The sequence below is a fragment of the Rhinatrema bivittatum genome, unplaced genomic scaffold (genome assembly GCF_901001135.1).
Source record: "Rhinatrema bivittatum unplaced genomic scaffold, aRhiBiv1.1, whole genome shotgun sequence".
Classification (NCBI taxonomy): Eukaryota; Metazoa; Chordata; class Amphibia; order Gymnophiona; family Rhinatrematidae; genus Rhinatrema; species Rhinatrema bivittatum.
In genome coordinates this window covers 112,926-136,041 of record NW_021820843.1, presented here as the reverse complement: position 1 = coordinate 136,041, position 23,116 = coordinate 112,926, and the positions used below count along the sequence as shown (strand labels likewise).

The 23,116-nt window shown below is 49.3% G+C and overlaps 1 protein-coding gene across 1 annotated transcript in view; it reads right to left on the bottom strand.

The window, feature by feature from the left end:
- Window positions 1-256: 256 nt before the first annotated feature.
- LOC115082211 (microtubule-actin cross-linking factor 1-like) overlaps window positions 257-23,116 on the bottom strand; it is a 122,564-nt gene continuing 99,704 nt past the window's right edge. The window contains exons 17-21 of the mRNA XM_029586461.1: window positions 20,675-20,749; window positions 19,694-19,811; window positions 3,549-3,724; window positions 3,065-3,185; window positions 257-1,708 (exon numbers count right to left, since the gene is read on the bottom strand). Of these exons, the coding sequence (XP_029442321.1) occupies window positions 1,683-1,708; window positions 3,065-3,185; window positions 3,549-3,724; window positions 19,694-19,811; window positions 20,675-20,749 (516 nt within the window). The 3' untranslated portion in view covers window positions 257-1,682. The remainder of the gene's footprint in view (window positions 1,709-3,064; window positions 3,186-3,548; window positions 3,725-19,693; window positions 19,812-20,674; window positions 20,750-23,116) is intronic.

Genomic DNA, 23,116 nt, shown 5'->3' with positions numbered 1-23,116 from the left:
GGAGAAGACAATGTTAGGTTTGTGGATTTTAATCACGCTTCTGTAATAAATACACTCCCCATAGCCTCGTCTTTAACTTGTACATATGTCTTAAGTAGATTCTAAACTCCACGGAGCAGGATTATCTCTTAGGTGTTTTTGTACAGTGCTGTGTACGTCTAGCAGCGCAAATGAGCAAGCCTGCCAGGCCATGTGGTCCTTTCTCTGCCAGCATCACCAGTGTTTCTGTGAAAGACAATGCATCGCCACTCAGTGATAACAAAAAGAAAAGCTACGGTTTTATTATACAGAGTATTGGATACCAGCTTATTATTACCATTCTGCTACACTCATATCAGGTTAGATACAGGCTAGAAAGGGGAGGTTAGCATGTGCACACCTATAATACGGCTAGGCTTAGTGTAAACGCCTGTCCATGGCTGTTACTCTGCCAGCGGGTCTGGCTGGGGGAAGCCGAGAGTTTTTACATCTATAAAGATGGGAGGAGGACTAGCTCGGTGGCAATGCTGTGCTAGGCCATGCAGAAGGCTCCTGGTTGAATCCTCAAATTGGGTCTTTTGCATCACAACCTCTGGGCGGAGGTCCTAAGTGCTTCAGGTCCTAAGGTTTTCAAGCTCCTGCAGTCCCAGCCTCTCCCAGCAGGAGTCACTGTAAGGGAAGGGTGCGGGAATACCGGGTTGTGTGTGCGTTGGGGGGCGAGAGGTTGCCTGGGTTATTACCTCTGTAAGTTGGGACTCGTTGTCAATAACAGAAATGTACCGATCTTCCACTGGGGAAGAATGGCTGTGTTTGCTGCAGGTCTACTCTTTGTAGTGGTACAGTAGGGAGGAGGGGCCCGTCCCTGAGCTCTCTCTCTGGTGAAGCCCCCAAGCCCAGGGCTGGAGGGAGCGAAGCGCTGCTAAATTCAGCCACACTGCCCACACGAGGCCACTGATCTAGGCCACAGATTGAAACCTGATGGAAATCTTGGGAAGACACACGCAGGAATCCCTCCTGTAGGAAAACATTACAAACGGGTGCTGCTGGCTGCTGGTCCAGTAACCTCACTCCTATGCATGCAAACAAGCCCATGCATTAATACATGCGCATATGCACACCTTCTTCTGTATCCATTGCTAGCCCATTTGATCTGAGAAGAGTCTGAAAGCATGGACTTCTCCAAAGATTATCCCTTGATAAGAATCTCTCTCACACTCTCTCTTTCCTTTAGTTCTCTCTTATCCTTTCCTTTCCCTTCTTCTTACTCATCCTCTCTTCTCTGTCATCCTCATTCCCTCTACCCTTTTCTCTCATACACAGTCTTTCTTCCCCATCCAATGACCTGAACAGACATGACTTTCAGACAGCACACACTAAATATAGAGAGTGGATGAGACCAGAGGGCGTCTGTCCGTTCTTGGGAGTGACCTGTAGCCGTTGGCCACTACGTTGTTCTGAGTCCTGTTGCATCCACTGACTAAGCAAGTTCCGGCAAAGGCTGGGCTTCAGATCCCTGCTTTGATTGGCTAGCGTGTGGGTGTATGTGCATGTTTGTGTGCGTGTCTGTGTGTGTGTGTGCGTGCATGTGTGTGCGTGTGTGTGCATGTGTGTCTGTGTGTGTGTGAGTGTGTGTGTGCATTTCAGCTGTCCCTGCCTCTGTCAAAACAGGATGGTCGTTCCTCAGAGGTCCAAGATTGCTGGGGTCATGTTGGAGGGCCTTCAGCGCACTCTGTAAACACAAAGAAGCTTTTAGAATTGTGCAGGTTAACGGTTTAAATAAAATGTGCTTTCTCGGGTGTCTTTTCTGCTCATTGCTTCCCTCATTTTCCAAAACAGTTAATGCTGACTTTGAAACATTATGCTGTGCTTTTCCCTCCCTCCTTGCCCCACACCCACCCACCCACTGCCTATACTTCTTATACAGATGTTTAGAAGACTTTTGCTCAGTTAAAGTGACCCACTCAAATTCTTCCTAATACTCCATTTTTCAGGCAGATTTCAATCCTAAAATTAGTTCTCCCACATTCTGGCCTTGTTGTTTTTCAACCCATTTCTATAATATTGTACCTCCTGAAAACATGTATTTGTCTTGTCTAGATTGCAAACTCCACAGAGCAGGGACTCTCTCTTGCATGCCCGCGTAGTGCTGCATACATCTAGCAGCACTATGTAAATGTTTAACAGTGGTAGATGGAGAAGACTCGGGCTGAGGGCCCTGCCAGCCACCCCAGGGAACTCTCGCTCTACGGCTCAGCCTGGGACAGGGGAAGGGGATGATTCGGGGCTGGGAGGATGCCGAACTCTGATACTCCCACTTCCTTTGGTTTTTAACCAGCTAGTTTCCTCCTGCGTCTTTGTACTTCCAATTCCAATGAAACCGGGGCTGATTGCTGCCATGAGCCTTCATTCACAACCAGTCAAGGATTTTTTTTTCCTCTAGTTTTGGTCGGGATATTCAGCAGGATTTAAACCGGGTAAATCTCTCACTGAACACACTCAGCTAAAGTCACCCGGATACAGTTATCCAGGTAACTCTTCTGCTTACCGGGCAAGGCAGGTTCCAATCCCTCAAACCCCTGCCTTCAAAAAAGATCTCCTGAGCCCCCCCAGACGTGTTCTGCTGGACTGAATAGTAAGTGCAATAGAGCCAACAGCTCTCGGAATATTAGGATTAATGTATTCACTTTACCTCTGGGACGACTGAGTCCAAACTTAGCTGGACAAGCTCTTTTGAATATTGACTTCTAGGTGTCACCCTAGAGCAAAGATATGACTCTCGTCCCCCAGAGGCCGTGAATGCTGCCTCTGCAGCACCCCCCACCTCAGCTGACCTAGCTAGCAGAAGACGTCCCCCCCCACCCCAAGAGCTTGTCACTAGCACTACATCACACGAGTCATTTACTCCAGAGCCAATCACTGTAAAGCTGCACCATGGGGGTCATTTCCTCTGAGAATCACTCACTGTAACACTGAATCACGGGGGTCATTTTCTCCCAGAGGCAATCGTTGAACTGCCCAGGCACATTCTGATGTAGAATTGGCACTAATTCTGTAGGTCCCTGGGTTTTGCCTCTTCGGGGGTTACCTGATGCCGCTTTAGGCCTTCCAGCATTCACTCCTGTAAACCTCATCTCTCCTGTATCCGAGATCAAAGAGTTCCTGGACCTTGAGCACCGATCACCGGAGCGTGTCCGGCGCAAGACGGACTGAGGAAGAAGGGGGAGATACCTTGTTACTAATGCAGAGAGAGGGAGACCCTGTTATTAACGCAGGGCCAATGATCAGAGTGACGGCGAGATGGAGGGACATCCTGATATTAATTGCAAGACCGGCGTGGGGGTGTCAGAAGGACATTCTGTTACTAATACAGGGCCCGTATTAGGGTGACAGAGAGGTGAACGGTGATTAATGCTGAGCCTGCGCTAGGGTGGTAGAGTTAGAGGTTACTGCCGATACAGATATTTCCAGTTAGACATGTTTTCTGGGTGCCTCGGTGGGCTATCGCATTACTCTGTCATTACCTGCTGCCTCTTACCCTTTGGTTTCCTATTCCTTCCCCGCATACTTACCTTCCTGGGCAGGGGGCTGCTGGGAGCCGAGGCGCTGCTGTACAGGCTCAGGCTGGAGTTGGATCTGCTGGAAGACGTCACTTTGGACTGGTTACCAGTGTACCTCAGCGTTGTTCCGGCAAAGGACTCGGGGGAAAGGTACTTCTCGTTAATCTTCAGGTTTGTTCTGCCTTTCACTGGCCGGAGACAGAACACAGTCTTAAACCAGCTCGCCCCAGGAAACCCAGGTGGTCAACCCTCGCTTCCCTCACCATGCTCCAGCACTACACAGGTCTTAGGAGCCAGTGGAAGGCACCCAGGGAAAGGCAATCGTTCAGAATAAGGTGGACCACAGAAGAAAAAGCCACCAACAAATAGAAAACAAAGCACCCACAAATTCAAAATTAGCAAGAAAATAGCACACATTCACTCACCACGCCAGCAGGCCAATACAGTAAAAAATGCGGGAGACTGGGCGCTCCGTGTTGAGTGCCCACTCTACCGACGCGCGCCTTGGCACCTCTCCTGGGCTCGCGATTCAGTATTTAAATGAGGTGGTGCGCTAATAAGCAGGTGCTAAGGACAATAGCACGTCCCTAGCGCCTCCTTATTAGTGATAGAAGTGGCTGTCAGCGGGTACGACAACCGACGCTCTATTTTACCGGCGTAGTTTCCGAACCTGCTGACAGCCATGGTTTTGGAAAACAGGCTTGAGTGCCCGTTTGCTAACCGCCGACTGAGGTCAGATTTTTTTTAAACTTTTTTTTTTAATGTTTTGGTTCCTCTGTCTTAATATCGCTAGGATATTAAGTTGGAGGGTGTACAGAAAAGCAGTATTATCTGCTTTTCTGTACACTTTTCTGGGTTACTCAAGGGCAGGCGTTAATTTCTGAGCGTAAAATGTGCAGCTTGGCCGCACATTTTACTTTCAGTATCCCGGGGACTAACTAATAGCCTCGCCAACATGCATTTGCATGTGATGAGTGCTATTAGTTTTCAGGGGCGGTTGGCCATGCGTTTTCGACGCACTAAACCCCTTACTGTATAAGGGATAATAGACGCATGTCGAAAACGCGCGGCAAATTGCATGCTACATGCTGCACTCGGCTGAGCGCACCGTACTGTATCAGCCTGCAGATTAGGGACAACACTCAGCTCATGATCAATCACATTTTAACTGGATGGGTCTTCATACTGCCAAACAAACTTCAGCACTACCTCTTGCTCAAATCACTAAGGTTTAATTATTAATAAAAGCCTTTGCTAGGAAAGAATATGGATTTACAGAAACGTTTGAGTTTCAGCCCTATGAATCTGTCTCCAGCGAGTTGCTTACCTGTAACAAATGTTCTCCTAGGACAGCAGGATGTTAGTCCTCACACATGGGTGACATCATCAGATGCAGCCGGCATGGAAATCTCCTGACAGAGTTTCCAGAACTTTGACTTGACATACTGAGAATGCCCTGCATGCCCTAGACCACATGTTCATGCAGGGTCCCTCTTCAGTCTCGTAACAGAATTAGAGAAAAAATAACAAAGGGAGAAACCCAACTCTGCAGGGTGGCGGATGGGTTTCTTGAGGAGTAACATCCTGCTGTCCTTGAAGAAAACCTGTTACAAGTAAGCAACTCTGCTTTCTCCAAGGATAAGCAGGATGGTAGTGCTCACACATGGGTGAATTCCTAGCTACAGGCTGCTCCCTTACATAAAAGGGGACCGACAAACACCAACCAGGTGCTAACGGGCACAACAACAGTGCTGTTGGTAACAAGGAGAGAGAGACAGCCTGAACCCAAAAAACGGGACTTAGGCAGGGATAGTTGGGTTCTACACCTCAAAGAGATTCCAAAGGACAGACTGGCTGAACCTATTATCACTTCAGCCATCCCTATCCAGACAATATTGAGATGTGAATGTGTGGAGAGAACTCAACGTTGCAGCCTTGCAGGTCTCCATGGGAATTGCTTACGAGTGGGCCACCAACGTTGCCATGGCTCTGACAGAATGAGCCTTGACATGACCCTCAAGATGCAGTCCTGCCGAACAGAAGGAGGTGCAATCTGCTGGCCAATTGAATAGTGTCTGTTTGGCAACAGCAACTCCCAACCTATTGTTATCCAAAGAAATAAAATGTTGGGTGGACTGACTGTCTGCTCCAGATAGAAGGCTAAGGCTTGCTTGTAGTCCAACCTGTGCAGTGCTTGTCCGCCTTGGTGCGAATGAGGCCTGAGAAAGAAAGTTGGCAGGCCGATTGACTGGTTAAGATGGAAATCTTTCACTTAGAGTGTGTGCGCAAGACCACCTTCTCATGATAAAACTTCATATAAGGTGGATAAGTCACTAAAGTAGCTTGCTGTCCCTGTGTACTAAAATGATCGCCACCAAAAATATGACCTTCCAGGTCAGGTACTTCAGGTCACAGGTGTGCAGAGGCTCAAAAGGAGCTTTCATCAGCTGAGCTTGTACCACACATTGAGGTCCCAAGACACAGCAGGAGGCCTTAGGAGAGGCTTCAACTGAAGCAGGCTCCACATAAAATTGACAACTATAGGCTGTACAGAAATGGGCATACCTTCCACATCTTGGTGGTAAGTGCTAATTGCACTCAGGTGAACCCTAACAGAATTGGACTTTAAGCCAGTTTCCAAGAGTTGCACAAGGTAGTCAAGCAGTTTTTCTGTGGGGCAGAGAATGGATCCAGGGCCTTCTTCTCACACCACACAGAAAACCTCTTTCACTTCAGTCCATAGGACGTTTTAGTGGAAGGCTTTCTAGAAGCCACCAGGACCTGAGACACATCCTTATAAACATCAAGTGGCTGCAGAATTAACCTCACAACATGCAGGTTATGAGTGACAGGGTCTGGAGATTGAAATGCCGCAGCCTGCCCTGATCTTGTGTGATGAGATCTGGGGAAGTCCCCAGACTGATCGGTTTCTGGATGGATAACTCCCGCAAGAGTGGAAACCAGACCTGTCTTGGCCAATGAGGGGCTATGAGGATTATAATCCCTTTGTCCTTGCAAAACTTCAAGAGAGTCTTCGCCAGCAAGAGAATTGTAGGATACGCATAAGGAAGACCCTTGCCCCAGTGATGGGCAAGGGTGTCCGAGGCTGGTTTGCTATCTGTCCTGTACAGGGAGCAGAACCAAGTTTCCTTCCTGTTCCAAGGAGATGCGAAAAAATCTACATCTGGGTTCCCCTGGAGGCAGAAGATTTGATTCGCTACTTCCTGGTTCAGGGACCACTTGTGAGGTATGAAGGCATGACCTAATCTGTCTGCCACAACGTTCTCCCTACCTGCCAGATATGTTGCCCTGGGCACCATCCCAAGGGACAGGGTCCATGACCAAATCTGAATTGCTTTCTGACATGGAGGTACAATGCCATACCTCCCTGCTTGTTGACATACCACATTGCTATCTGGTTGTCTGTTTGAGTCAGGACAACCTTATTGGACAGGCAATCTCTGAAAGCCCATAGTGTGTACCTGATCGCCTGAAGCTCCAAGAAGTTGATCTGGCAGCAGTTTTTCTGAGCAGATCAGAGGCCCTTGGTATAGAGCTCCTCTACAGAAGCTCCCCAGCCCTGGATGGATGCATCCATGGTTAGGACAATTTGTGTAGGAGGACTCCGGAAAGAGATTCCCCATTCCAGATTAGAGAGTACCCACCACCAGGACAAAGAGTCCCGGAGAGACAGGGTGACTCAGATGCAAGCCTGGAGGCTCTGCATGGCCTGATACCACTGCGGCCTTATGGTCCACTGGGCTCTGTGCATCTGTAAATGTGCCAAGGGAGTGACATGGATGGTTGCAGCCATGTGGCCCAAAAATCTCAACATGTGCCACGCTGTCACCTGCTGGCTCTCCTGGCTCTCTTCCACTCTGGAAACCAGGGTGGCGGCCCATGAATAAGGCAGGAAGGCTTTTGTCTGAGCCATACATAGCAGGGCTCCTGTAAAGTCCAATTGAGATGACGGACTGAGATGGGACTTCAGGTAGTTAATGACAAACCCTAGTGACTCCAACACTTGGATGGTCAAGCTTATGAACCAAATGGCCCCTGCATGAGATGTGCTCTTGATCAACCAATCATCCAGATAGGGGAAGACATGCACTCCCAGCCTACGTAGCTGTGCTGCCACCATGGCCAGGCATTTTGTGAAGACCCCTGGGGCTGACACTAGCCCAAACAGCATCACTCTGTACTGGAAGAGCTGTTTTCCCACCACGAATTATAGATACATCCTGTGACTTGGGAAGATCTCAACAAGGGTGTATGTGTTCTTTAATTCGAGGGAGCATAGCCAGTCCTCACTTTGTAGAAGGGGAGCCCAGGGAAACCATCTTGAACTTTTCTTTTTTTAGAAATTTGTCTTAGGTACGGGATGGAATGGAGTCCTCCTGTTCTCTTTGGAATCAGGAAATACCTGGAGTAGAATTCCCACCCTCTCTGCCTTGCTGGAACAGGCTCGACTGCCCTGGCTGTTAAGAAAGCAGAGAGCTCAACAAGCAGTACTTCCTGATGTGCTACCGGTCCCCAAAATGGGCTTGGAGGGCAATTTGATGGGACACCCAATAGGTTTAATTGGTACCCTAGGATGTATGATGGACAGAACCCACTGGTCTGAGGTTATTCTGGGCCACCGGTTCTTGAAAAACTGTAATCTGACCCCAACTGGGGCATTCAGCATCTCGGGTCTAGGCAACTGGCTTATGCTCCTTCTGATCCAGTGAAAACCCCATCCTGGGAGTTGACTAAGGCACCGGCTGGGGCTTGGTAGCTCTCTGCTGCCTGGGGTGGCCATGGGAGCTCACATGCTGCTGATGGGAACGAGGGGGCGGAGGATAGTACCTCCTCTGGTGATAGAAAGACTTCCTTTCCCCCTGCCTCGCTGACCTCCTGGATGAGAAGGATGGGTCCGGAGAGCTGTTGGAGGGTCTCAGGTTGGTCCCGCAACTGGGCCACCGTGTCCCTCACACTATCTCCAAAGAGATTCTCTCCAATACATGGCACATCAGCGAGCCATTCCTGAACCTCTGGATGAAGATCCAAGGCCCGCAGTCATGCCATTCTGTGGGCGCCGATTCCTGCTGCAGAAGCCCTCGCTGCCATTTCTAAAACATCATAAGTTGCATGGACCTCGTGTTTTCCATACTCCAGGCCCTTATGCACCAGGGATTCCTGCTGCTGCTGAGCAGCAGCTTGGCTATCTTCTGTACCTGCTTCCAGAGGTCCCAAGCTGGTAGGAGGTGATGCGGGCAATAAGCATGGCAACCTGGAACACCTTCCTCCCAAAAGCATCTAATGCCCTGTAGTCCTTCTCCAAGGGTGCCAAAGAATGGGTCCGAGAGTGCTTGGCGCTCTTGAGGGCAAATTTGACAACTACTGATTGATGGGGAAGCTGACTCTTATAGAATCTGGTAGCCTGCTGTTAACAGGAGGTACTGTGAGAATGTGTTCCCATATCCTTAACAGCAGCTCCTTAAGGATATTGTGTACTAGGACTGCCATAATTTCCTTAGGAGGCGCCACAAACTGGAGGATCTCCAGCATCTTGTGCCTGACATCTTTCTCCGTCAATAACTGAAACAGAATGGCCTCCGCCATAACCCTCACAAAACCTGGGAAGGATAAGTCCTCCAGCGGGGACCTCCTTCACTCTTCCGGAGATGTTTTGAGGGGAGACCCTCCGAGCCCTCGGAGGAGGACTCTGTAGCATCATTCCCCCAGGGATCATAGGGACTTTCATCCTCACTGTAATTGACAGGGGATGGGCCTTAGGAGTTCGGCCTTCGTCCAGAGGCACAGTCACTGGCAAAACTGGTGGAAGCCCTGACAAAGCTGGATTGGGGGCAGCCGGCCTAGGTGGAGCTTCCTCTTCGGAGGAACTTGAAATGACCACTGTATCTGTCTGGGGAAGCATTGGTGCCTCACCAGGCATCGATGGCCTCCCAGGAATCGACACCAGCCGGATCGGTAACACACTGATGAACACATTTAGCCATTCCAGCAGCGGATCCAAAGCGGACAGGACCGGCGTTGGTTCCATCAGTGCCACAGGACCGATGGCATGCATTGCCCGCTCCACTACCAGCTGGACTTGACCCTCCAGATCCTCTTCGAAAGTTGCTGAAGCCAACACAGACTGGGAGGAAGGAGGGGTGGCCAGATCTTCCTCGGATCCCCCGAGGTAGATCTGTAACTGGCACCAGGACCGGTGGAAACTGTCACAAACCCCTGGCATCAATGGAGGATGGGCACTCCTCGCTGCAGGGTCACTTTGGGGGCATCATGGCATGATCCATCGCATCCTCGTGCCCGTCACCAAGCATCAAAGGCAACCAGTGCTGATGCTTCCTCGACTTCCCTCTGTGCTCGGCCCGGCATTTCCCCGGTGAAACAAAAGGAAACTTACCCAAAAACGCTGAAAAACCTAACTGAGGAGGCTATGGGAGGAACAGAGAGGGACCCGGCATCGATGGAACACAAATAAACCCCAAAGACAATAGGGAAAAGGAGTTTTCCACAAGTATTAATGAAAAAACAAGAGCTCACTCAAACCACGATGCGAAAGCTCCGCGGAAAAAAACAGACTGAAGAGGGACCCTGCATGGACGCATGGTATCGGGCATGCTGGGCACAGTCAATAGGCCAAGTCAAAGTTCTGGAAACGTTGACAGAAGTTTTCCATGCCGGGCTCCATTTGACAATGTCACCCATGTGTGAGGACTACCATCCTGCTTGTCCTCGGAGAACTGATCTTGCCCGCCAAGCGACCCTGCGGCTTCAGCTTCTGACTGTCCTGTAAAAAGGTTTCTTCATCTCATTATGACTTTGAACACCTTGAGCAGGATTTTCTTTTTTTTGTGATTTTTTTTAGATTAAATTTAATTATTCCAATGTCTCCCAAGCAGGGTCTGTTATCAAGGATACATTGAATTTATGACCACATTATAGGCAGCACCGCATCAAATCTTTCCTTCATCTAGCACAGGCAGCCTTGATCAATAACCTTTGTTCTAAGCTCCAAGGTGTATTTTACAAAATTATTATTATATAAATGTTAACTCATATAAACAGAGAACATTTTGATTGTCCTGTGGAACTTTCCTTAGTGGTTGTCCCATTAGAGAATCTTGAAACAATGGGCAAAAGCGTTCAATATATTTTGTAGAATTGCTTTCAGAATTAAACAAGCCATGGACCTTCTTAACACCCGTATTGAGACGTAACTTGAACTTCCTGATAATTAAACTGGATCACGTATGATCATCGGGCTGTGGCAACGACTAGTAAATTTACCAATGTTTATCAAGAACATTTTTTATCTTTTTAATGCAAGTAAAACCCTTCCTGTGCTTTTCAGTGCACAATCCAAGAGAAGTGCTGCTTTCCTTTGAAGAAAGTGAGCTGGGGCTGAGGGTGGTAGCCCTTCCTGGGGTGTGGAATACCGCAGCGGTACCTCCCTTGGCTGGACCCACCGCAGTGGAAGCAGCTCTTTTCCCGGGCCCACTGCAGTAGAAACGGCGCCTTTCCTGGGCCTGCCAGAGTGTAAGTGGCTCTTCTCCTGAGCCTCCTGCAATACGCGCGGTCAAAGCTGTGCGACGTTTATGACTTTGCTCCCTCCCTCCTGAGCTTGCAGTGCCTCTCCGGCGCCGAGCCTGGACATCATAGTTTTGCTCCCTTGATCAGCCAGTTGGCGTGCTCTCTTTCAGGATCATGCATGCAACCCCTGGGGGGTCCTGCATGCATGATCCTGAAAGAGAGCACAGAGGTTGCCTAAGGTACAAGGTAGCATCTGGTTTTATACTGGACATCAGGCTGAAGACTTTCCAGTCTGAGTCACTTAGGCTGTGAGTGAGGGGAGGAGACAGACTCCTTGTTTAAAAGAGGGGAATAATGTGGGACTCTTGTGATGATTTCTAATGGCCCTTGAATCATGGACGCAAACAGACTATTCAGGATCATTCACACACAATTGTAAGCCCTTTGGGGATAGGGAAATACCTACACTACCTGAATGTAAACCAATGTGATATCTCAGATCGAATGTCTGTACAATATGATCAGGCACACTCAGACACTTACACGCTTGAACGAGCTGGGCTGCTTTTCGCTCACCAGTAGATAACTGCATAATGCTGCCACCTGCTGCTGTTCTTAATCCACATCTTCTACCTACTCATACAAACACAAACATACAGCCAGCAAACACATACCCCCTATATCTTTACACACATATATATATTTACATATACAGGGGTGCTCATAACAGCTGGCTGATCAAGGAAGAACAAATATGGCTGAGATGTCCAGGCTCGGGGTCACAGAGGCACTGCAAGTTCCGGCGGGAGGGAGTGGAGCGATGTTCTTATAAGCTCAGCCACGCATCTTTCAGGAGGTCCGGGAGATACACTTCATATGCGTGCGTGTGTTGTTTTTATTTACTTATTTATGATTTCTTTTTATTTAAAAAAGCTTACAGACCGCATAACCAGACAATACAATAAAAGCGGTTTACAACTTCACACTCATAACGAAAAGAAACATCTTGCTGCCTACCTCCTCCCCAAAATGCCACTGATGTATTTTCAATCAGCCTAACCCCAAGGCCCAACCCTTACCGCAGCCCTCCAGAAAATTAGAGTTGTCCAAAAACAGATACAACCTCCCTCAGCTATCAGTGCTTCAGTTCACCCCTTACTGTAACTGGAAGTGCACGCCATAATTATAAATGTCCGTTTGGAACAGAGGCTAGATTTAAACCCATGTCCCCACAAGAAGTCCAGAAGAAAACCCTGATCTGAGCTCCTGCCCAGGCTTATACCAAGCCAGTTTCTCAGACGGATATTTCGAACCATTGGCCTTCATACAGAGAAATGTCAAGGACAACCATTTAAACAGATTTCTCAGATATCGGTAGCCAATGTAGGATGAAGGTAGTGGTAAGACCCTCTCCAGTCTAGTCTTTCCACACATCAATTGAGCTGCACCATTCTGGATTAACTGCAATTTCTGAGTGAAATGAACTAGCAACCCCATTAACAAAATATTACAATAATGTTACAGAAAAAGAAGAAATCCATTCCAAAATGTTACCTCCCAAACCCACCTCTTGACACTGATCAATGAGAATCACATGATCCGCCATATAAAAAGCACCAGAAAGGTCCAATAAGACCAATAAGACTGAATTCCCCACATCCAGATGTTGTGGAACATCATCAATCAGGATTACAACACACATTCCGGATTATACCCTGATTTAAAACCAGACTGTATATCGGCCATTCTTCCAGTATTTTCTAAAAAAAACCTAAAAATCTGGGTTGCTACTGTTTTCTCAAACTTTTGGCCATAAAACGTAAATGAGAAACTGGTCTATAAATTTCACACTGCATAGGGTCTGTTTTTTTCCAGTAAAGGAGTAATCACAGGCTGCTTAAAATCCACTGGGAAACAATTCTTATCCAATGAAGTATAGGAAAATTGGTTCCTACCTGCTAATTTTAATTCCTGGAATACCACGGTTCAGTCCATACTCCTGGGATATTGCCTCCCTTCCAGCAGATGGAGACAGAGAAAGTTTCACTGGCACTGGCATATAACCCGGAGTGCCATCTGCAGTCGCTCAGTATTGACCTGTACCCAAGCTAAGATTATTCTCACAACAATCCTAATAAACATGCAAATTATTTAGAACCAAATGAGAAAAGGGAAAGAGGATAAACTCCGCCATGAAAGGAAACTCTTTACTTCATAACTTGCAACCTGGAGAACAAACTTGAAATCCGTGGTAGCTCTGCAGCCTATATACAATAGACCCTTGACGGAACGAGCGGACTCTCCCCCCCCCCCCCCCCCCCCCATGCAGGGTGGGTGTCTGGACTGATCCGTGGTATTCCAGGAATGAAAATTAGCAGATAAGAAACAATTTTCCTTTCCTGTTCATACCCAGATCAATCCAGACTCCTGGGATGTACCCAAGCTTCCCTAAATAGGATGGGAATGTGAGAGTCCCACTTGAAGAACACTCTCACCAAAGCCCATGGCCTCTGGGGCCTGGACATCCAACCGATAATGTCTGGTGAAAGTGTGCAGTGACTTCAAAGTAGCTGCCTGACAAGTTTCCTGTAGTGATACCAATTGGCACTCGGCCCAAGAAGTTGCATGAGATCGAACTGAATGAGACCTTTATCCACCGGAACAGGGCGTCTTTTACAGCCAAGCTTATTGTTTCCTTCAACCATCGTGCTATTGTAGACTGAAGCCTTCTGTCCCTTCTTCGGGCCACTCCACAACACAAAAAGATGGTCAGAAACCCTAAAGTCATTAGTAACCTTGAGGTAATGCAACAAAGCTCATTTCACATCCAAGCATCGCAGATCTTTAGTGTGTGGAGCCGATGCATCCAAATCCGGGAAAGCAGGCAACTCCATGGTCTGGTTCACATGAAACTCATATACAAACTTTGAAAGAAAGGAAGGCACCATTCTCAAAGAAATCCCAGAATCCGAAATCCTCAGGAAAGGCTCCCTACACAACAGCGTCTGCAGCTCCGAAGTACTGCGGGCTGAACAAATGGCCACCAGAAACACCACTTTTAATGTGAGATCCTTCACTGTTGCCTTTCTCAAAGATTCAAAAGGAGCCCCACACATCCATCTGAAGACTATATTTAGGTTCCATGAAGGTCGTATTGTTTGCAATGGAAGACACATATGCTTCACCTCATGGAGGAAGCGAACCACATCCGGAAGAGCAGCCAATGACACTCCATGCACTTTGCCTTGAAGACCATGTAAGGCCACAACTTGTTCCTTAAGAGAGCTAAAGGCCAAAACGTTCTTCAAACCCTCCTGCAAGAAAGCCAAGATGTGAGATATCGAGGCTTGAGTGAAAACCACTCCCTAGCCGGTGCACCAAGACTCAAAAACCTTCCAGACACTGCCATAAGATAAAGAAGTGGAAGTCTTTCTAGCCCTGCTGTAGAAGGTTAGGCAAATGATGGAGTCGCAGTGGGCCATCGACTGCTAAGATGACCAGATTCGCAAACCAAGGGCAACTTGGCCACTCTGGTGCCACCAGAATTACTTCTCTGGGGAAATTTTCTATTCACCTTATCAGCTTCCCCACTAGGGGCCACAGAGGAAAAACGTACAGCAGAATTCCCCAAGGCCACAGTAGAACCAGAGTATCTATGCCCTCTGCTCCATGCTCTCTTCTGTGACTGAGAAACCGGGGTACCTTGGCGGTCGTCCGTGATGCCATCAGTTCCAAGCTGGGAGTACCACATCAGCGACATATCATAGCATTCACGTCTTCTGACATCTTCCACTCCTCAGGCTCCAGTGTCTTCCAGCTGAAGAAATCCACCTGTTCATTGTCCACTCTGGAAATGTGAGATGCTGCGAGCATTGCTAAATGCTGCTCTGCCTAGAGAAACAAGTCGTGAGCTTCTTGGGCTACTGCCCAACTCCTGGTTCCCTCTTGCCGGTTGGTGTAAGACACCGTGGTCGCATTGTCTGACAATATGCGCACTGAGTAGCTGCTCAAGAGAGGCAGAAAAGCGAGTAATGCGTACTGCACTGCCCTCTTCTCTAGATGATTGATAGACCAGGATTTCTCTTCCGTAAACCACTGACCCTGGGCCGACTGATTCTGGCAGACTGCACCCCAGCAGGAGAGACTGGCATTGGTGGTAACTACCATCCAGTCTGGGTTCCAGACTGGGTGGTAGTTACCACCAATGCCAGTCTGAGGTGCCAGGCTGACATGCTCCTGACCAAGCCACCATGAAAGACTGGACCTGGCAGTCTCCTAGAGCAACAAAGGAAGGTGAAACTGCTATAACATCAGATCCCAATGCGAGAGGAAGGTTTGCTGCAGAGGCCTCATATGAGTCCAACACCTGAAGATAATCCCAGACTTTGGGAATTGCTGCATCCAACAGCTTGCACACTTGCTGCTGTAGTTTGAGAATACGAGCATCTGTAAGAACATAAGAACATGCCATACTGGGTCAGACCAAGGGTCCATCAAGCCCAGCATCCTGTTTCCAACAGTGGCCAATCCAGGCCATAAGAACCTGGCAAGTACCCAAAAACCAAGTCTATTCCATGTTACTGTTGCTAGTAATAGCAGTGGCTATTTTCTAAGTCAACTTAATTAATAGCAGGTAATGGACTTCTCCTGCAAGAACTTATCCAATCCTTTTTTAAACACAGCTACACTAACTGCACTAACCACATCCTCTGACTGCACTAACCACATCCTCTGGCAACAAATTCCAGAGTTTAATTGTGCGTTTAGTGAAAAATAACTTTCTCTGATTAGTTTTAAATGTGCCCCATGCTAACTTCATGGAGTGCCCCCTAGTCCTTCTATTATTCAAAATAGTAAATAACTGATTCACATTTACCTGTTCTAGACCTCTCATGATTTTAAACACCTCTATCATATCCCCCCTCAGCCATCTCTTCTCCAAGCTGAAAAGTCCTAACCTCTTTAGTCTTTCCTCATAGGGGAGCTGTTCCATCCCCTTTATCATTTTGGTCGCCCTTCTCTATCTTCTCCATCGCAACTATATCTTTCTTGAGATGCGGCGACCAGAATTGTACACAGTATTCCAGGTGCGGTCTCACCATGGAACACCTTCCCCACTCCATTGTCAAAATATGCTCCCAAGAACTCCAGAACTTGAGACGGGGTAAGATGATGCTTCATCAAATTCACTACCCAGCCCAGAGACTGCAGCTGCTCCAAGACCTGAGACACCGCTTGATCCCCCAGGGCTTTCGACTTTGCTCTAATGAGCCAGTCGTCCAGATATGGATGAACTAAGACGCCCTTCTTCCTGAGCGCTGCTGCCACCACAACCATCACCTTGGTAAAAGTTCACAGTGCTGTGGCCAGCCTGAATGGAAGGGCACAAAACTGAAAATGTTTCCAGAGGACCATGAAGTGCAGAAACTGCTGATGATCTGGGCATATTGGAATTTGTAGATACGCTTCGGTCAAGTCTGGAGAAGCCAGGACTTCTCCCTTGCACACTGCTGCAATCACCGACCACAGAGTCTCCATGTGGAAATGAGGAACCCAGAGAGCCACATTCAACTTTTTCAGATGTAAAATTGGACGGAAGGACCCTTCCTTCTTTGGGTCCACGAAGTAAATGGAATACCTTCTCATCCTTTGTTCCCCCACAGGAATAGGAAGTATGGCTCCCAGCTCTTGTAACTGATCCACAGTTCCTTGAACCATCTTTCTTGTGCAGCCTGGAGCACAGGGGAATTCATAAACAAGTCTTGAACCGGGTAAGAAAATTCTAACGCATAGCCGTCTCTTATCACAGTGAGGACCCACTGGTCTGTTGTGATTTTGGTCCACTCCTCATAAAACCAAGTCAGTTGACCTCCCACAGGAGGGAAAGAAGAGTGGACCAATGTTGCTTCATTGCGAGGACTTTGTTCTGCCAGAATCCTGGCTGAGACCTTCAGTTCCTGACTTCCTGCTCCCTTGAAAGGACTGATTCCAAGATTCCACCTGTTGGCGCCTTACCGCTGAGCTCGTGCCATGGGCCTACAAGAACAAAATTGCCTGGTCGACTGATAATGGGAGTGCCCAGGAAAGGAACTCCTGTTCCCTCTTGGCTTATCCTCTGGCAGCCTATGAACCTTGGACTCTCCAAGCCACTTCACAAGGTCCTCTATGTCTTCTCCAAACAGAAGCTTCCCCTGGAATGGTAGAGCTCCCAAACAAGACCAAACTCCGCTGGCCAGTTCCTCAACCAGTGGAGTCTTCTGGCCAACACCAAGACATCATGATCCTGGAGGAAGTTCTGATAAGGTCATACAATGTATCCGCAACATAGGCCGCTACTGCCTCCAGGCAGTCCACTTGCTTAGCCTCGGGTGGAGATAGCGATCTAAATTTTCATCTGGATCTTGACCATCCAGGCTGTTATCGTGCTCACCAGGTCCCTACCAGTCTCAGTCGGGTCTGGAAAAACAGGCCCCTTTGGAGCTCCGCCCTCCAAATCGGAATCTACATCTGGAGGGCCCGAATGAATCCTCATCCAGTGGACCTTGGGTGCCTTTTGCAGCACCGGACCACCTGACTCCCCAGGTCTCTTGCCCAGCCGCAGCCCGCCAGGCCTCTCTGAGACCTTCTCAGTGTTCTGGCGTGCCAATTATACCTCATGCATAAGCAAAATAAACTCAGAAAAGAATGGGGGAGGGGCCCCTGACTCTTAACTGGGAGAGCCTCTCTCGCCTTCTGAATCTGTCTCCCTTCGGGGAACCGAGTCTCGCCCCACCAGAGACAATTGAGGAGAAAGGTCTTCACTTCCCTGAAACAGCCCAGGCAAGCCATCGACACCCGAAAAAATGGCCGCCTTTCCCGTGTTTGGCGGGGGATGGGTGGCTGAGTTCAAAGGCACTCCCGCACCCGAGCGCTGCTTCGGTTGGTGCACAGGCACAGCACTTGACGGCTCTGACCTGCCCTCACACAGTCTGGTGCCGGACAACTGCAAGCGAGCATCGCCGCATGAGCAACATGCACTGCCGCGCACCATTACCAGCCAAATGCCATTTGCAACAAGGCCCGACTGCGTGTTTCAAAGCAGCACCGCTGTCTCGTGCAGGGAACTAAAGTATCGCCTGGCGCCTGAGAACTCACCTCTGAGCAGCCAAAACGCAGACTTTCTGTCCGCTAATACCCATGCTGCACAGCACCTCTTCCCCTGCCTGCAATTAAGCAGTGTCTCTTTTTTTTTAAATTTTAATCGGACAGAGAAAGGTCAGAAAAAAGGGTACTTCCCTGCTTAGAGCTGCCGGATTCCACCTGTTTTCCTGGGGGGGAGGGAGCTGGCCTCACCAGCTAATCACCCCCCCCGGTGGTGAAAAGCGGAGTCAGAGAAGGGTGCACGACTCCCTGCTCGTTTCCCTCACCTCCAGGAGGGATAGCTCCACTAGGGCCTAACAACCTCCTGGGAGGGGGATCTAACAAAAATCTTCGTTCTCTTCTCCCTCTTTTTTTTTTTCAGACTGCAGGGATTGCACCTCTACCACCTGCTGGAGACAGAGAAATACTGAGCGACTGCAGGTGGCACTCCAGGTTATATGCCAGTGCAACTTCCTCTGTCTCCATCTGCTGGAAGGGAGGAATAATCCCAGGAGTCTGGACTGATCCGGGTATGAAAAGGAAGAACCATTCAAGACAATCCATCCAAACCCTAACCCGCCAATGATTTAATCAACCCAGGCAGTCAAGGGTTCAATATACTTCCAGAAAGCTTTATTCCATTTAACAACTGCTTCAAACCAAAAGAAGTGACCTGCTCAAATTCCCCCAACACTCCACCTACCATCTTGTCTCTCTCTCTTTATATCCATCTATCTATATATATAGAAGAGGTGCAATCGCTATTCCGGGGCGGGAACGTTTCAGCCTTTCTCGTTAGATGGGAATGGAATACACTCTTCCAGCTGGGTTGAATAAAGACCTGATAATTCCCACTTTATATCTTTTTGTATGAGTCGCCAGTATCTTGACACGCCCCTTCTTTTTCCCCATTGGCTAACGTTGTTTTGGCACGCATTTCATGATTTTAAAATGTCTCCCATGAAAAGTCTCCTTTTGCTGCACAGTTGCTGAACGAGTTAAGAGTAAAACTATGTTTACTTATACAGTATGTGCTTCTGTCTTTAAGGCTTTATTGCATCATTGCTGTTTTCTCTTTGTGACAATCCTCCCATGTATAATATATTACTCTATATTTTCTATTTTGCAGTAATACAGATAATCCATGCTATTTCTGTCCCTCCCCTCGCAACCTCTGGTGAAGCACAGCCGTGTCGGGGGACTGATTTAAGAATGCATTCTTTATACCCTTAAGACATTAAGTCCTGCCGTTTTGATGGATGTACAGTCGGAGGTGATTCTTTACTTTCCCTTCCATTACATACAGACACAGACACATACCAACTATACACAGACAACAGCTCCTCCCCTTCTCTCTACACACACACACACACACAAGCTTGCATAACCGGACCTTAACTCATATTTGCACAATGTAACAGCACTCAGTATCTGCTCCCTGGTCAGACACATTCCCTCCCCACCTAACCCTTATAACAAGAGCTCTTGTCATTTACCTCTACAAGGGTCATTCTTAACCAGGAACTCATCCAAGGCAATCCAGCCGCCCCCAACCCTCACCATCAGCGTGCTTCGTAAGATACGGACCATCCGCAGCTGCTGAGACTCGCCAAACTGCAGAAGGGAAGGAAACATCTTGTAGTTACTGTCTGTAGGCTGAGAACCTGCCCCTGGGTTCAGGGATCTGCACCCAACCTCGGGTATCTAGCCCAATCCCATCCACAGAGAACCAGCCCTGTGATGCAGGGATTTAGCCTCTGCAGAGATCTAGCCCCGCATGCAGGGAACCAGTCAACTCCAGCTGCAAAGAACCAAACCCTGGCCTCAGAGAACCAGCCTCTGAAGCAGGGAGCCAGTCCCAGCACTGGAAACCAGGAAGCAATCCCACCTGCAGGCATCCAGCTCCACCGGCAGAGAACCAGCCTGTGAAGCAGGGAGCCAGTCCCAGCACTGGAAACCAGGAAGCAATCCCACCTGCAGGCATCCAGCTCCACCGGCAGAGAACCAGCCTGTGAAGCAGGGAGCCAGTCCCAGCACTGGAAACCAGGAAGCAATCCCAGCTGCAGGCATCCAGCTCCACCGGCAGAGAACCAGCCTGTGAAGCAGGGAGCCAGTCCCAGCACTGGAAACCAGGAAGCAATCCCAGCTGCAGGCATCCAGCTCCACCGGCAGAGAACCAGCCTGTGAAGCAGGGAGCCAGTCCCAGCACTGGAAACCAGGAAGCAATCCCAGCTGCAGGCATCCAGCTCCACCGGCAGAGAACCAGCTCAAGATGCACGGTAGAAGATCAGGGACCCACAGTGCACACTGACAGAGGGTGCAGGTGATAAGATGGACAGTGCACAGTGGCAGAGGGTGCAGGTGATCAGATGGACAGGGCACACTGACAGAGGGTGCAGGTGATCAGATGGACAGGGCACAGTGGCAGAGGGTGCAGGTGATGGATGAAGGGCACCCTGGCAGGTGCTGGTACTTACCCGATACCGGTTGGCGCTGATCTGTTCCACCTGGAAGCGTTTGGCACAATTACACTTAGCCACTTGCCTGTTCACCTGCAATATAAGCGGATACCCTCCTGAGCGAGAGTCCTGGTGCGGTCCAAGATGGCCATGCAGCAATGGAGGGATATTGCCAGTCACAGGACACAGCCGCTCCCCCTGTGCGCCCCCAGCAGCTCCTCTGAGCAGAGACTGAGGGGAGGACATAGCATCTTCCCGTCTACAGAGGAACCTTCCGGTATCTCTGGAAGAGAGGCAGAGATCTCCCTGCTGGGGGGCGAGGGGACTCTGGGGCTTCTCTGCCAGGAAGCAGCACTGAATGAGGAGGACAGAGCTCCTGACACCTCTTCACCAGCGCCGCTGGCCGCTGAGCTGCAGGAAGGGCTCAGGAGCGGGAATGGATCAGGGAGCTGAGCACAGTGGTACTGCAGAAAGATCTGGCGCAGGGAGAGCTCTGCCCTGACTCTGTGTCACCCCGGGGCAAATCACTTTTTGGGAGGTATTTTCAATGTGCGCTTCGCACCAGTCCTGAATGGGAACGGACGCACGATTCCCTCTGAGAAGGACCCCCGGAGATTTGCACCTGCTTCTTCTGCGAGGACCTTTGACCCTTCAACGTGACAAGCCTTGTGCCCCCTCCCCTCCCGAAATGCCTCCGTTCAATGCAGTAAAAGTGTGCATGTCACACAATGTGCAAGGATGGACCACTTCAAAAAGTCTTTTACCCACAAGCTGTCCATCTCCCAGTGCCTCAGTTCTAATCCCAGCTCTGTCACTGACTCTGTGTGATCCTGGGTGAGTCACTTTATCCCCCTGTGCCTCAGTTCTAATCCCAGCTCTGTCACTGACTCTCTGTGTGACCCTGGGTGAGTCACTTTATCTCTCTGTGCCTCAGCTCTAATCCCAGCTCTGTCACTGACTCTATGTGGGACCCTGGGTGAGTCACTTTATCCCCCTGTGTCTCAGCTGTAATCCCAGCTCTGTCACTGACTCTCTGTGTGACCCTGGGTGAGTCACTTTATCCCCCTGTGTCTCAGCTGTAATCCCAGCTCTGTCACTGACTCTCTGTGTGACCCTGGGTGAGTCACTTTATCCCCCTGTGCCTCAGTTCTAATCCCAGCTCTGTCACTGACTCTCTCTGTGACCCTGGGTGAGTCACTTTATCCCCCTGTGCCTCAGCTCTAATCCCAGCTCTGTCACTGACTCTATGTGGGACCCTGGGTGAGTCACTTTATCCCCCTGTGTCTCAGCTGTAATCCCAGCTCTGTCACTGACTCTCTGTGTGACCCTGGGTGAGTCACTTTATCCCCCTGTGCCTCAGTTCTAATCCCAGCTCTGTCACTGACTCTCTCTGTGACCCTGGGTGAGTCACTTTATCCCCCTGTGTCTCAGCTCTAATCCCAGCTCTGTCACTGACTCTATGTGTGACCCTGGGTGAATCACTTTATCCCCCTGTGCCTCAGTTCTAATCCCAGCTCTGTCACTGACTCTCTGTGTGACCCTGGGTGAGTCACTTTATCTCTCTGTGTCTCAGCTCTAATCCCAGCTCTGTCACTGACTCTATGTGGGACCCTGGGTGAGTCACTTTATCCCCCTGTGCCTCAGTTCTAATCCCAGCTCTGACACTGACTCTCTGTGTGACCCTGGGTGAGTCACTTTATCCCCCTGTGCCTCAGCTGTAATCCCAGCTCTGTCACTGACTCTCTGTGTGACCCTGGGTGAGTCACTTTATCTCCCTGTGCCTCAGTTCTAATCCCAGCTCTGTCACTGACTCTCTGTGTGACCCTGGGTGAGTCACTTTATCCCCCTGTGCCTCAGTTCTAATCCCAGCTCTGTCACTGACTCTCTGTGTGACCCTGGGTGAGTCACTTTATCCCCCTGTGCCTCAGTTCTAATCCCAGCTCTGTCACTGACTCTCTGTGTGACCCTGGGTGAGTCACTTTATCCATCTGTGCTTCAGTTCTAATCCCAGCTCTGTCACTCACTCTCTGTGTGACCCTGGGTGAGTCACTTTATCCACCTGTGCCTCAGTTCTAATCCCAGCTCTGTCACTGACTCTCTGTGTCACCCTGGGTGAGTCACTTTATCTCCCTGTGCCTCAGTGCTAATCCCAGCTCTGTCACTCACGCTCTGTGTGACCCTGGGTGAGTCACTTTATCCCCCTGTGCCTCAGTTCTAATCCCAGCTCTGTCACTGACTCTCTGTGTGACCCTGGGTGAGTCACTTTATCTCCCTGTGCCTCAGTTCTAATCCCAGCTCTGTCACTGGCTCTCTGTATGATCCTGGGTGAATCACTTTATCCTCCTGTGCCTCAGTTCTAATCCCAGCTCTGTCACTCACTCTCTGAGTGACCCTGGGTGAGTCACTTTATCCCCCTGTGCCTCAGTTCTAATCCCAGCCCTGTCACTGACTCTGTGTGAC